A 15,009-nucleotide genomic window follows, 5' to 3' on the forward strand; every position below is an offset into this window, starting at 1 on the left:
TGAAACATTGCAGTCTTGAGTTCAAATCCCACCATGGCAATTGGTGCAATTTATTCAATTAATAAATCGAGAATATAAAATTAGGGTCAGAAAGGAGATCCTGTCAATAATCACCGATTTTCTTTTTAAAAACTACAAATCTGGCTCGCTAATGCCCATTGGAGAAGGAAATTCCTAACTTGGTCTGGCCTATATGAGAGTCCAATAATGTAACTGACTCATAACTGCCATGTGAAGTTGGCCTGCAAGCTACCAAAGTCAGTCAATTAGAGACAGTAACAAATGCTATCTTTGTTTCTTTCATGTGGGTGTCGCTGACAATTTTAAAAAAAGACGAATGGAAACTGTGAAACCTGAGAAAGTGTTAAAGGACCAAGCCACATCCTATTGTAGGTCTTCAATTGGTACAAGACTTCAACAAAAGGTACCTATCATAGATCTAAAGGCATGGGACACTGATGCATCTATTCATATATTAGAATTGGTGACCAAATTTATTCTATTACTCTAATATTCAAAGGCAAAATTACTGTGGACAAAAGTCATATTAAATCCTGTCCTGAACCACTTTTTAATTGTAATGTGGGGGTGGTTCCATTAAGGGGACTAAGTTTTGGATGTAGCAGAGAGGGCAAAAGAGGGAGGGTGGGGTGTCATTTATCTCAAAAGGGTTGGAATATAAAAGCACTGTTGTGCTACTGAGACTTTATAAAGCTCTGGTTAGGCCCCATTTGGAGTACTGTGTCCAGTGTTGGTCCCCACACCTCAGGAAGGACATACTGGCACTGGAGTGTGTCCAGTGGAGATTCACACTGATGATCCCTGGAATGGTAGGTCTAACATATGAGGAATGGCTGAGGATCCTGGGATTGTATTCATTGGAGTTTAGAAGATTAAGGGAAGATCTAATAGAAACTTACAAGATAATACATGGCTTGGAGAGGGTGGACACTAGGAAATTGTTTCCGTTAGGCGAGGAAATTAGGACCTGTGGACACAGCCTTAGAATTAGAGGGGGTAAATTCAAAATAGAAATGTGGAGACATTTCTTCAGCCAGAGAGTGGTGGTCCTGTGGAATTCATTGCCGCGGAGTGCAGTGGAGGCTGGGATGCTAAATGTCTTCAAGGCAGAGATTGATAAATTCTTGATGTCACAAGGAATTAAGGGCTACGGGGAGAATTTGGGTAAGCGGAGTTGAAATGCCCATCAGCCATGATTGAATGGCGGAGTCGACTCGATGGGCCGAATAGCCTTACTTCCGCTCCTGTGTCTTATGGTCCAAGATTATGACAATTCTGACAGGTATAAAGGATATTCTGTTTTCATCGGTTAGTACGATAGAACCTATATGCCACTATTTCAAAATTGCCAGCAAGCAAGCTAGGAGTGATACGAGGAGAAACTTGCTTATTCCACTGTTAGGATTTAGAATGGGAAAGTGAAGGAGACAGAATCCATACCAGGTTTGAAAAGAGCTGAATGTATATTTGAAAAGGTGATTAATTTAGAGGGCTACAGAGATATGGCTAGAAAATGGGAGAAGCTGTGTAGCTCTTGCAGGAGATAATAGCAATATGATTGATTGAATGGCCTCCTTCTGTATTGTAAAATTTGATGATTCTATTTATTTTTGTAATTAAAATAAAATGCTTTCCAAACATTCAAGCACCACACAAAAGGAAAACAATGCTCTAAGATGTCTAAATGGTCAATGTTAAAAATCACAACACCAGGTTATAGTCCAACAGGTTTAATTGGAAGCACTAGCTTTCGGAGTGCTGCTCCTTCATCAGGTGATAGTGGAGGGCTCAATCCTAACAGAATTTATAGCAAAAATTTACAGTGTGATGTAACTGAAATTATACATTGAAAAATTGATTGTTAAGCCTTTCATCTGTTAGAATACAGTGATTGTTTCACTTCTTTCATGTGTAAATCACAAAACCTTTTTTAAAACGTTGCATTCTCAGGTTAGCTATTAACAATGGTGATAGCTAGACAATATGTTGAAGGTGTTGGTCCCCTGTGTTCTCTGTCTATGCCATGATGTTTAGATACTTTCTAATCTGAAAAGTGAGACAACAGAGTTTTACATAAATTCAAAACTCTTATCTCACTTTTTAGATTAGAATCTCAAGTGAACCAATTAAGAGGATTTGAGGATTAAATTATGACCAAAAAAAAACTTACAAATGAGGGGATAGACAGTAGAAAGTGAGAAACTATTCCAAATGGCAGAAGCAGCTGAGAACCAAAAGATACCAATTCAACATGAATAATGAAAGAACCAGTGTTCACACAAAATTACTTTCATTTTAGAATCACAAGGAGAGAATCTGGTGGGAAAAGATTCAAGTAACTGTTGTTAGAGAATTGGAGGGGAGGTTGAAGAGAAAAAATATTTTTAGGGCATAAAAGAGAAAGAGAGCAGAATTAGCAGAGTAGATTTGAGAGAGAGACTTTATAATGAGCTGAACAGTTCCAATCTGTGCTGTAACTATTCTACGAATTGCTGTTTTGATAACTTCAAAAAGTTGCTATAAAAATGCAAGTTATCAAGACAGTTATGAAGGTGGCATTGTGGATCAGTGGTCAGCACTGCTGCCTCAGTGCCAAGGACCCAGGTTCATTTCCAGCCTCTGGCGACTGTGTGGAGTTTACACATTTTCCCTGTGTCTACGTGGGTTTCCTCCCACAATCCAAAGATATACAGGTTGACCATGCTAAATTATCCATGTGTAGGTTACTTACATTAGTCCGGGAAAATGTAAAAGTAATAGGGGTCAGGAAATGGGTGTGGGTGGGATACTCTTCAGAGGGTCAATGTGGACGTTTAGAGCCAAATGGCCTCTCTCCCCACTGTAGGGATTCTATAATGACTATGATTCATAGGAGTGGATCAGAACAAATTTTATAGATGACAAAAAGTATTAGATCAGACAACCAAGTGCAATCACAATATGATTAAAATTATTCTTAAATCAGCTTTCCAGTATCTCAAAGATTCATTTTCATTAGTGTTACAGTTTATTTTATGAACCAAGTAAATCAAACTTTCTAGTAACATTACTTCCAGGCAGCAGAATACAATTTCACATCCACAATTTCCACATATTCTTAGATATTTTCAAAACTGGCCAGTTCAGAAATATTACATACCTCTGCAGCGTTCTTATAGACTCTGAACAACATCACTAGTTTGTAGGTATTTTAAATAAAATGGCTTTATTATGTCATTCCCAATTTAGTTACTTCACAAAAACATTAAGTTGCCATTTATCATTGCCAGTTCATTTCTTCACAACGAATGCAAAATTACATCAGAAACTCTAAACTTACCACCTTGGAAAAATGCCATTTTCAAGACTGGTAGTCTGATTGCGTCGCCAGCGTCGCTGGAAACTACTGGCACAGCTACTGGAATAGGAGGAATTTGGAGAAGGGTATGGTGTAATTAACAGACTACTGAGGGATGCTGCAAGGTAAAACAAAATGCAAAAGAACATTATGAACCACAACCACAGACTGCTTTATAGAGCTAATGCACAATTTACAGTGATACGACAAGGGCAAATTGTTTTTTCAACTGCAGCAATATAATGTCTAAAACAGAAAATAATCCAATAAATGATGAAAATTAGGAGCCTCCCACCTCAAACAGCAGGAAATTCTTTCAGAGATAATTTACACAACATAAAAATGAAAACTAGAAGAAATTCAAAGTTATGAAAAAGTAAAACTAGTGAAAAGCTGATACTTCAAGTACAATTGGCAGTTTAAAAATAATCTAATATTTTAGTTGACAATTAGACTATTTTCTTGAACTTAATATGAAAAAAAACCGCAATGAATACCTGACCGTGCTATTCCACTATCTCCATCTTCATTTTGACCTCGACTCGGCATATCCACAGGTGTACTATGAGCTGCAAATAGAAAGTTCTATCAGGACATTAATTTCACAAAATCAAATTCTCATTAGTCACTTTTGTTACCAGCAGCTAAGTAGCAATTAATCCAATGATAGATAGAATTATAGATGAAATTTTTAGATCAAACACAGATGTATCATTGCAGATAAAGTGATGATAAGCAGTAACACAGCCATACCTCTAGAACAATGGCCTAAATTTTGAAACTCTTACAACACAACTGTCTCAGTTACAACTTATACATCTAACCAAAATGCAATCACAAGATATCACAGCTACACAAAGTGCTATGGCAATTGCACTGTGTAGAGAATACAGTATTGTTGCCCTGTAGTATCACCATCTTAAATCAATACTGTTCAAGTCATTATTCCTTTTGAAAATCTGTTGCCCAGCTGTGCAAAATCTTCTTAGTGCAGCTGTTTTTGTAAAAAGCAAACCCATTCACAGAAAGTACAGCAAACAGAATGGCAAAAATCCCTTTTCCCTGTAACAGATGAAAGTCCATGAATATCGTTGGATAGCACAACTGGAATCAGTTACAACTGTTGAAGAGCTGTATACTCTGACCAAGAATGGGATCTGAGGAAATGCAACAGTTAGTCATGTAGTCCTGTTAGGGATAACTCAACATTCAACAGGGAAAGACAATGGTGAAAGATATAAAATGTTGAGAAAAAGGACATTTAGTTGCAGATTCAATGTGGCATTGCTTCTCATACCATAGTCAAAAAGTGTGGCGCTCGAGAAGCACACCAGGTCAGGCAGCATCCAAGGAACAGGAGAATCAGCGTTTCAGGCATAAGCCCTTCATCAGGTTGGGGGGGGGGGGAAGAAATGGGCTGAGAGACAAATAGAAAGGTGGGGTGGGAGGAGTGGAAGGTAGGTGGGAAGAGAGAGGTAGATGCAGATTGGGGGGCGGGGGGGGGGGGTGGTGATGGAGATAGGTTGGTGGGGAGGGTGGAACAGATAGGTGGGAATGAAGGTGGACAGGTAGTACAGTTCAAAAGGGCAGTGCCAAGTTGGAGTGTTGGATCTGGGATGAGTTTTTGGTTAAGGTGGCGAGAGGAGATGAGGAAGCTGTTGAAATCGACACTGATGCCATGTGGTTGGGATCTTCTTCCTCCAGGCATCGGATGCCTTTGATTTGGCAGTGGAGAGGGCCCAGGACTTGCATGTCATAGTCATAGAGATGTACAGCATGGAAACAGACCCTTCGGTCCAACTCGCCCATGCCGACCAGATATCCCAACCCAATCTAGTCCCATTTGCCAGCTCCCGGTCCATATCCCTCCAAACCCTTCCTATTCATATACCCATCCAAATGCCTCTTAAATGTTGCAATTGTGCCAGCCTCCTCCACTTTCTCTGGCAGCGCATTGTATACACTTACCACCCTCTGGGGTGAAAAAGGTGCCCCTTAGGTCTCTTTTATATCTTTCCCCTCTTACCCTAAACCTATGCCCTCTAGTTCTGAATTTCCTCCACCCCAGGAAAAAGACCTTGTCTATTTATCCTATCCATGCCCCTCATGATTTTATAAACCTTAATTGGGTTACCCCTCCACCTCAGACGATTGAAGGAAAACAGCCCCAGCCTAATCACGTCTCCCTATAGCTCAAATCCTCCAACCTTGGCAACATCTTTGTAAATCCTCTCTGAACCCTTCCAAGTTTCACAACATCTTTCCAATAGGAAGGAGTCCAGAATAGCACGGAATATTCCAAAAGAGTTAAAGTGGTCAGCCACAGGGCAATGTGGTTGTTTGGTCAGTGTCCCAGAGATGTTCCCTGTGAGTTGGCTTCCTGTCTCCCCAATGAAGAGGAGACGACATTGAGAGCAACACATACAGTAGATGAGATGCTTGGAGGTGCAGGAAAATCGCTGCTGGAAGGATCCTTTGGGGCCTTGGATATAGTTGGGGGAGGGGGGGGGGGGGGGGGGGGGGGGAGGTGGGGAAAAGAGGGCGGTGTTGTTAGAGTAGGCTTCACACCTCTTGCATGGACCCAAGAGAGCCACAAAGGTAATGGTCTCTGCGGAATGCTGATAGGGGTGGGGAAAGAAATGTATCTCTGGTGGTGGGGTCTGATTGTAAGTGGCGAAAATAGCAGTGGATAATGCACTGTATTTGGAGATAAATGGGTTGGAAGATGAGAACCAGGGGTTTTTCTATCTTTGATGCTGTTGGAGGGGTTGGCTTCAAGGCCGGATGTATGGGAAGTGGAGGGGATGGGCTGGAGGGCATTGATGATCATGTGGGAGGGGAAATTGCAGTCCTTCAAATAGGAGGCCACTTGGGATGTCCTGGAGTGGAATTGCTCCTTATGGGAGCAGATATGGCAGAGAAGGAGGAATTACAGAGGTGGGGGTGGGAGGAGGTATAGTCCAGGTAGCTGTGGGAGTCCGTGGGTTTGAAGTAGATGTCAGTGTTATATCGATCACTGCAGGCAGAGACGGAGGAGAGGTCCAGAAAATCTGAGATGCTCCAGGTGAACTTGGAGGTGGTCACAGTGGAAGGTGTTCGAGAAGCTGATGAACTGTTCAACCTCCTTTGGAGGTGGCACCGATACAGTCATCGATGTCGTAGAGGAAAAAGGTGGGGAATGGTGCTAATGTAACTATGGAATATGGACCATTCCACATATCTGACAAAGAGGCAGGCAGAGCTGGGGACTTCATGTGGGTGCCCATGGCTACTCCTAGGACAGACCAATAAAGTAGATATCGCTTCACACCTGACCTCGTGCTGGGAATACTTGATCGAAAAATTAAAACAGGTCGTTTCGATAAATATGTTCTCTGCCTGTGTCATTCAGCATTAAAAAATGTAAAGGAGATAAAACGGCAAAATGATAAACATTTGCGGGTAGGTCAGCCAGGGGTTTATACTTAATTGTGATAGGCTCACTATTACAGCAGAGCACCATCCAGAATGGTGGGACTGGCAGACTTGAATAATTAGTGTATAATATTACAGATTAATGCTGAATTATTTCAACAAAGCTATTATTTCAATTAAGCAAAGTGTATCTCAAAGCCCTCATTTAATTAGAAAATGCAATATTGAGAATGGATTTCAAATCTCGTTTACTGTCCTAATTAACAGATATAAGCACTGAATCATAAAAAACCATTCCTTCAGAATCTAAGGCTTGTTCGTGGAAGACTTCACTTTTCAGAGTTATAAAATGGGAAATCCATCTATGTGTTGAATTACTTGGAAGCACATTAACACCTTCATTTTGATGATACGTAGTACACACCATGAAAAATATTCAAGTTACTTGTGATAAGTGCAAAAACAAAATCAAAGTTACTGCAAACTAAAAATCTTTGCAACCAAGCATTATACAAGTACAATGGATCTTCTGGTTTTGGGTTCTTAGCTATACATTTGGTTTATTTTCCTTTCTCAATAATTTGTCTTTCGCATGTTAAATTCTGATAAATTCCAATCAAACACTGGGCTTTAACATCACGTGGTTTCCACAAAAGTGGCCCTATCACAACTTAAAAGGTACAAACATGAAGTAATGATCTGAATTCAACTGGTGAGGGGACAGTAACTGCTCTGGATGTCAAGGAAGCATTTAACTGAGTGAGGCATAGTGGAACCTTACAAAAATTGATGTCAATGAAACTTAGGTAAATTCTGGAGTGAATGGAATCATACAAATGGATGATTGGCCAACAAATCACAATCTCAGAACATTGCTGAGAATGGGTAATAGGTCCAACACAGACTTACTTCCACCTTTAGGGCAATTGGAGATGGTCAATAAAAGCTACCTTCCAGCAATGCTCTGAATCTATCAATAAATTAGAAAAACCGTAAGAAGAGAGAGAGAATGCAAAGTACTGCCCCATCTACAGGGCACCTTTTTTCTCCAAAGTCTTCGATCAAGTTGTGAACTCCAAACCTGTGCCTACCTTTCGTGCAATACATTGCCAGAATCCTCCAAATTAAATTTCTGCTCAGCACCAGAACAGCACTTAGTCAATGGCATTCTACATGACAGACCATGGGAAACCATCTTTTCTCATCCTTTTCAACTTATGTCCTTAACCTTTGACATAGCTGACCTTACCAGCTTCCTCTAATGCCTCTTTAGAGTGGTCTATCTATATATACAGATTCATGGGCTATGGCTCTTTAACATCTGTACCTCTGAAGTCACAAAAGAATTGAATGTTACAAAGTCGAAAGAATTTTGTTCACTTTAAAGATAGAAAGCATTTTCTGAATTTTAAAGTGATTTAAAGTCCAGCCTCCGCTTCCAGAACAGAACAGTTAAGATATGGGCTGTTCCAAAATAGATACATGTAACAATTGGCTGTTAAATGGATACGTGAGTTTAGGTTGCTGTTTTGACAACAATTCAAATTTAACCAATTAATTTAAAATTATGCCTAATTCAGTTTGAATTTATTGTGCTGACAACATCAGACCAATGGAAGGGAATGATGTTGGGGGATATAAAACCAGGGCATTCTGAAAATTGGTTAGAGAACTGCCACTGAACAGCAGAGCAACTGCCGAAGAACTAACTACTCATTTAATGTACAAAGTTCTCAAAGAAATCAGAAGTCATTATCAAAAATTCTCCATCCCTAACGTGCTGCAGCCATACAATTCTCAGACATCAGAGCAGCTGTCCAAACTAGCACAAAGCGTCTGGTTGTAAATCAAAATTTGAGAGAGATTTGGAGAAGTATTTCATCACAAAGAATGATCACCATCCATAAAAAGGATTCAGGAAGAGACTGCATTCTCATTTAAGAAGCAAATTGGTAGGTAGTAAATTTGGATCCAAGTTAAATAATTGTCAGGCTCTTCTCAACCCAAAACCAAAAATTATTTTATCTGGCTGCAGTTCCCTTTTCACCAAAAGAGAATTTGAATCAAGATCTTACAAAAAAGGTCAATTACATTCTCAGAAATCAGCGAACTCAAACCTTTGAGCTAAATAGAGTCAGTTAAAGCTTTTTTATAAAAATGTTCATACTTGATTTCTTAAAGTAACTCAATTATAGTTGTTATGGGTATGTTCATCGAGCTGGGAATTTGGTTTGCAGACGTTTCGTCCCCTTTCTAGGTGACATCCTCAGTGCTATGGAGCCTCCTGCGAAACGCTGCTGTACGGTATGTTCGGAATTTACTCAGTTTTGTTCCCGCTTGTAAATTCCAGTGGGCGGTACATTTGGTCTAGGTCAACGTGTTTATTTTTGGAAACAGTGGCCGAGTCCCAGGCTTCTAGGAATTCTCTAGCTGCCCTCTGTTAGGTTTGTCCTATTATTGCTGCATTGTCTCAGTCAAATTTGTGGTCCTTTGTGGTAATAGAACAAGTCAAATAGAAAACAGCCAGAGAATTCCGAGCCATTTGGATACAGAACTAGCTTGAAGTTAGAAGACAAGAGTGGTGGTGGTGGGAGGGTTGCTTTTCAGATTGGAGGCCTGTGACCAGCGGTGTGCCACAAGAATCAGTCCTGGGTCCACTGCTTTCTATTATTTATATAAATGATTTGGATGTGAACACAGGAGGCGTAGTTAGTAAGTCTGCAGATGACACCAAAATTGGTGGTGTAGTGGACAGCGAAGAAGGTTACTTCAGAGTACAACGGGATCTTAATCAGATGGGCTGAGGAGTTGCAGATGGAGGAGTTTAATTTAGATAAATGCGACATCCTGCACTTTGGAAAAGCAAATCAGGGCAGGACTTGTATACTTAAATGGTAAGGTCCTGGGGAGTGTTGCTGAACAAAGACGTTGGAGTGCAGGTTCATAATCCCTTGAAAGTGGAGTCACAGGTAGATAGGATAGTGAAGGCGGTGATGGAGGGCTTCCTGATGAAGGTCTATGCCTGAAACTTCAATTCTCCCGCTCCTCAGATGCTACCTGACCAGCTATGCTTTTCCAGCAACACATTCTCGACCTTTATCTCCAGCATCTGCAGTCCTCTTTCTCCAAATGAAGGTGGCGTTTAGTATCGTTTCTTTATTGGTCAGAGCAATGAATATAGGAGTTAGGGGGTCATGTTGCAGCTGTTCAGGACACTGGTCAGGCCACCTTTGGCATACCGCACGCAATTCTGGACTCCTTTCTATCGGAAGGATGTTGTGAAACTTGAAAGGATTCAGAAAAAAACTTACAAGAATGTTGCCACGTTTGGAGGATTTGAGCTATAGGGAGAGGCTGAATAGGCGGTTTTCCCTGGAGCATCAGAGGCTGAGGGGAGTGACCTTATAGTGGGTGAGTCCAGAACTAGAGGGCATAGGTTTAGGGCGAGAGGGAAAGATATAAAAGGGACTTAAGAGGCAACATTTTCACAGAGGGTGGTGCAGATATGGAATGAGCTGCCAGAGGAAGTGGAGGAGGCTAGTATAATTACAGCATCGAAAAGGCATCTGGATGGGTATATAAATAGAAAAGGTTTAGAGGCATATTGGCCAAGTGCTGGCAAATGACTAGATTAGGTTAGGATATCTGGTCAGCATGGACAAGTTGGACTGAAAGGGTCTGTTTCCATACTGTGCATCTTCATGACTCTAAGCTTAGCACTCATCCATGGACTTCATCAATAAACACATTGACCTAGACCCAATATACCGACCACTAAAATGAACAACCAGAACCAGCAATCCGAAACAGCAGGAACAAAACCAAACAATTTCTAAAGTGACAGTACAGCAGCACCTCACCGGAGGCTCCATAGCACTGAGGATGTCACCGAGAAAGGGGATGAAAATAGCTGCAATCCAAATTCCCAGCTCAGCAAACATAGCCGCAATAACTGCAACCAGCACCCAAGTTACAAATCTTTACACAAACCTTGAATAACTGAATTGTATCAAGGGGAATGTAACACATGAGATACATTTAGACAGTACTATATAAAACAAAACCTTTGGAAGTGCTGGGAAGATGCGTAATACTAACGAGACAAAATGCAGAGTATGATAAATCCAATTTAGAATTACTGATCCATCAGCTTCCCACCGATCAAAACAGTGGCAGTAGTCTCCAATAATCTCAATACTGACACCTAATTATGATGACCCCAATCACCAATGGTCAGTTCAGATCCTGCCAGAACTCAGCCCCAGACAAATGCAATAAACAGTATTACAGAATAGTTTCCCTTGACATTAAGAAAGCATTTAATTATAGCAATAAAGGGTCCCTGGCAAAACTGAGGCCAATAGAAATCAAAGGAAAAGGCTGTACTGGAAGCAAGGCTATAATTGTTGAGAAACAGGCACTGCAGTTTTCTGAATTCACTGTAAAAGTTCTTCAGGGACACTTCATCAGCTGATCAATCCTGAAATACTTTAGTAAAGAACACCAGATTAAAAGATCGGTATATAGAACACAGAACAGTATAGTATAGCATAGCAACAGACCCTTCACCCATCATGCCTGTGGCAACCATAACGCAATTCTAAACCAATCCCATTTGCCTGCATATCACTCTTATTCCTGCATTCTTTTGCCTGTCCATGTGTCTGTCTAAATGCCTTGTAAGAGGTATGAGTGATGATTCAGTGTTCAGTCCAATTAATAATTTGTCTCATAGCAAGTTTACCATCCCAGCCCACAGCACCATTTGGATAACATTTAAGTATGATTTGAAAGTAGCAACTAAAATTTGTATTGAGTGAGTGTCAATGATGACCCCCTTGGACAAGTCAAGGTCTGGTCATCACCAAAACTCCTTTAACAACAGCAGCATCAAGTCTCACAACTAGTTTCTGATCATTAACTGGATTAGACAATCCAGATTAACATGGCAGGGCAATATTAAAACAGAGTTATGAAGGGCTCAACTCAAACTCTGACTTCCTCTCCAATAGGAACGGGTGATGGAATAATCACTACTGACTTGAAAGGGTATAGCTACAACAGCACAGAAGTACTTCAACACCATTTATACCAAATCAGTTACTGGCCTCCAGATCTGTACCTTTCATGCTGTTGAACCACAGTATACAACCTATTGAATACATTTAAGTAAACTTTAAGTTGCTGAAATGCTCATATGCAGTAAATCCTCCTCCAAGTAAATAACTAGAATCATCACCTACATTCCCCATAAAACTTTGCAAACAGTGCCTCTGCAAATAAAGTATCTCGATTGTGATCCACTGACTTGGATCAAGAAGTGTACAATTTTGTTTTATTCACCCGTGGGACATGGACATCTCTAGCTGGTCCAGCACTTAGTGTCTGTCCCTAGCTGTCCATGAGAAAGTGGTAGTCAGCTGCCTTCTTGAATTGGTGTATTAGATTAGATTCCTTACAGTGTGGAAACAGGCCCTTCAGCCCAACCAGTCCACACCGACCCACTGAAACCCCATTTCCCTCTAATTAATGCACCTAACCTATGGGCAATTTAGCATGGCCAATTCACCTGACCTGCACATCTTTGGACTGTGGGAGGAAACCGGAGAACCCAGAGGAAACCCACGCAGACACAGGGAGAATGGGCAAACTCCACACAGACAGTCGCCTGAGGATGGAATCGAATCTGGGACCCTGGTGCGGTTAGACAGCAATGCTAACCACTGAGCCACCATGCCACCCCACGTGGTAGGTAGAAACAGGTTATTAAGGAGAGAATTCCAAGATTTTGACCCAGTGACACTGAAGGAATGATGATACATTTCCAAGCTAGGATGGTGAGTGGCTTGGAAGAGGAAACTTTGCAGATGGTAGAGTTCGCACATATCTACTGCCTTTGTCCTTCTTGATGGAAGTAGTTGGGAGTTTGATATAGACGGTGAAAGCATCTTTGATTAAATTCTGCAGCGCATCTTGCAGATTGCGCACACTGCTGCTATTGTGCAGCGGTGGTGGATGGAGTGAACGTTTGCAGATGTGGTACCAATCAAGCAGGTTAGAGCTGCATTCAACCAGAGAAGTTGAGAGCATTCCATCACACTATCAGAACCCAAACTGGCGGTCACTGAGCAGGTTGTTGCTGAACAGGTGCTGCTTGATAAAACTGTTGATGATACCTTTCATCACTTTACTCTTGATTAAGAGCAGACTAACGGGTCTGTAATTAGCCAAGTTGGATTTTTTTTAAGATTACATACAGTGTGGAAACAGGCCCTTTGGCCCAACAAGTTCACACTGACCCCCCGAAGCGCAACCCATCCAGACCCATTCCCCTATATTTACCCGTTAACCTAACACTACGGGCAATTTAGCATGGCCAATTCACCTAACCTGCACATTTTTGGACTGTGGGAGGAAACCGGAGCACCCGGAGAAAACCCACGCAGAATGTGCAACCTCCACACAGGAGTGTCGCCTGAGGCGGGAATTGATGCTGTGAGGCAGCAGTGATAACCACTGTGCCACCATGCCACCCACTAATTTGTCCTACTGTATGCCCTACACAGGACATACTGGGAAATTTGCAACTCCTCAGATACTGAAGCATTACATGTTCAAATGCAACAAGACCTGGACAATATCCAGGCTTGGGCTGACAACTGGCAAAAAAAAGGTAAAAACACATTTTTAGCACACAGATGCCACAATGGCCATCTCCAATACAAGACAACCTAACCATCACACTTTGACATTCAATGATGTTATCATGACTGAATCCTCCATTACCAACATCCTGTTTTTTGTTTGGGGGTGGGGGGGGGATGGTGGCAGAGCATTGACCAGAAACTCAACTAGACTAATCACAGTGGCCACAAGATCAGGTCAGACACTAGAAACACTACCGAGATTTACTCATCTCCTGACTCCCCAAAGACTGTCCACCATCTACAAGGCATAAGTCAGGAGTGTGTTGGAACACTTCCCACTTGCCTGATGGGTGCAGCTCCATCAGCATTTAAGAAGCTTCACACCATGCAAGACAAACCATCCATTTGATTGGCACTACATCCACAAGCATCCATCCTCTCCATCACCAATGCTGAGTCCCACACTGTTGCTACTATCTACAGAATACATTTTCAGAATTCACCCAAGATCCTTAGACAGCACCTTCCAAATCCACAACCATTTCCATTGATAAGAACAAAAGCAGCAGATACATAGGAATACACCACCTGCAAGCTCCCTTCCAAGCCACTCACCATCCTGACTTGGAAATAAACTACACAGTTTCTTCACTGTCACTAAAGGCTGCACGGTGGCACAGTGGTTAGCACTGCTGCCTCACAGCACCAGAGACCCGGGTTCAATTCCCGCCTCAGGCGACTCTCTGTGTGGAGTTTGCACATTCTCCCCGTGTCTGCGTGGGTTTCCTCCGGGTGCTCCGGTTTCCTCCCACAGTCCAAAGATGTGCAGGTTAGGTGAATTGGCCATGCTAAATTGCCCGTAGTGTTAGGTAAGGGGTAGATGTAGGGGTATGGGTGGGTTGCGCTTCGGCGGGACGGTGTGGACTTGTTGGGCCGAAGGGCCTGTTTCCACACTGTAAGTAATCTAATCTAATTTAATCTAAAAATCCTGGAATTCTCTCCCTAATGGCAATGCATTCCTGATGAAGGGATTATTGAATCGAACTGAATTTATTGTCACGCGTACCGAGGCTCAGAGAAAAGCTTTGTCCTGTGAACAATACAGGCAGATCAAAGTTAAGTAGCATAGATAGTAAATAATAGGTAAACAGCAACAAAAACAAAAACAGGCAAATGTTAAAAGTTTGAGAGTCCATTCAGTATTCTATCAACAGTAGGGTAGAAACTGTTAAAAAACTGGCTTGTGCCTGTGTTCAGGCTTCTGTACCTTTTCCCCAATGGTAGAGGTTATAGAAAAACACTGCCAGGAGGGATAGATCTTTGAGAATGCTGCTAACCTTATGGGCCTGGTAGATGGATTCTATAGACGGGAGGTTGGACTTTGTGATTGTCCCAGTTGAGTTCACCACTCACCATTTCACATCTTGAATGTTACAGTTGCCATACAGGTCGTGATACATCCAGACAGAATGCTCTCGATGGTGCACCTATAAAAATTGGTACGGGTATACGCAGTCATGACAAATTTCCTCAGCTGCCTAAGGAAGATGATACGTTGCTGGGCCTTTGTAACCAGTGCGTCCACATGAT

General features: G+C 41.7%; 1 protein-coding gene across 5 annotated transcripts in view; it reads right to left on the reverse strand.

The window, feature by feature from the left end:
• Positions 1–15,009, reverse strand: part of LOC140485756 (folliculin-interacting protein 2-like) — a 132,122-nt gene that overhangs the window by 35,042 nt on the left and 82,071 nt on the right. For all 5 annotated transcript variants that reach the window (XR_011962428.1, XM_072584257.1, XM_072584255.1 and 2 more), the window contains exons 8-9: positions 3,856–3,927; positions 3,341–3,476 (exon numbers count right to left, since the gene is read on the reverse strand). Coding sequence is in view for 4 of the 5 variants with exons in the window: in XM_072584257.1 (XP_072440358.1) it covers positions 3,341–3,476; positions 3,856–3,927 (208 nt within the window). In the remaining variant the exon portion in view is untranslated. The remainder of the gene's footprint in view (positions 1–3,340; positions 3,477–3,855; positions 3,928–15,009) is intronic.

Source organism: Chiloscyllium punctatum, chromosome 14, assembly GCF_047496795.1.
Source record: "Chiloscyllium punctatum isolate Juve2018m chromosome 14, sChiPun1.3, whole genome shotgun sequence".
Classification (NCBI taxonomy): Eukaryota; Metazoa; Chordata; class Chondrichthyes; order Orectolobiformes; family Hemiscylliidae; genus Chiloscyllium; species Chiloscyllium punctatum.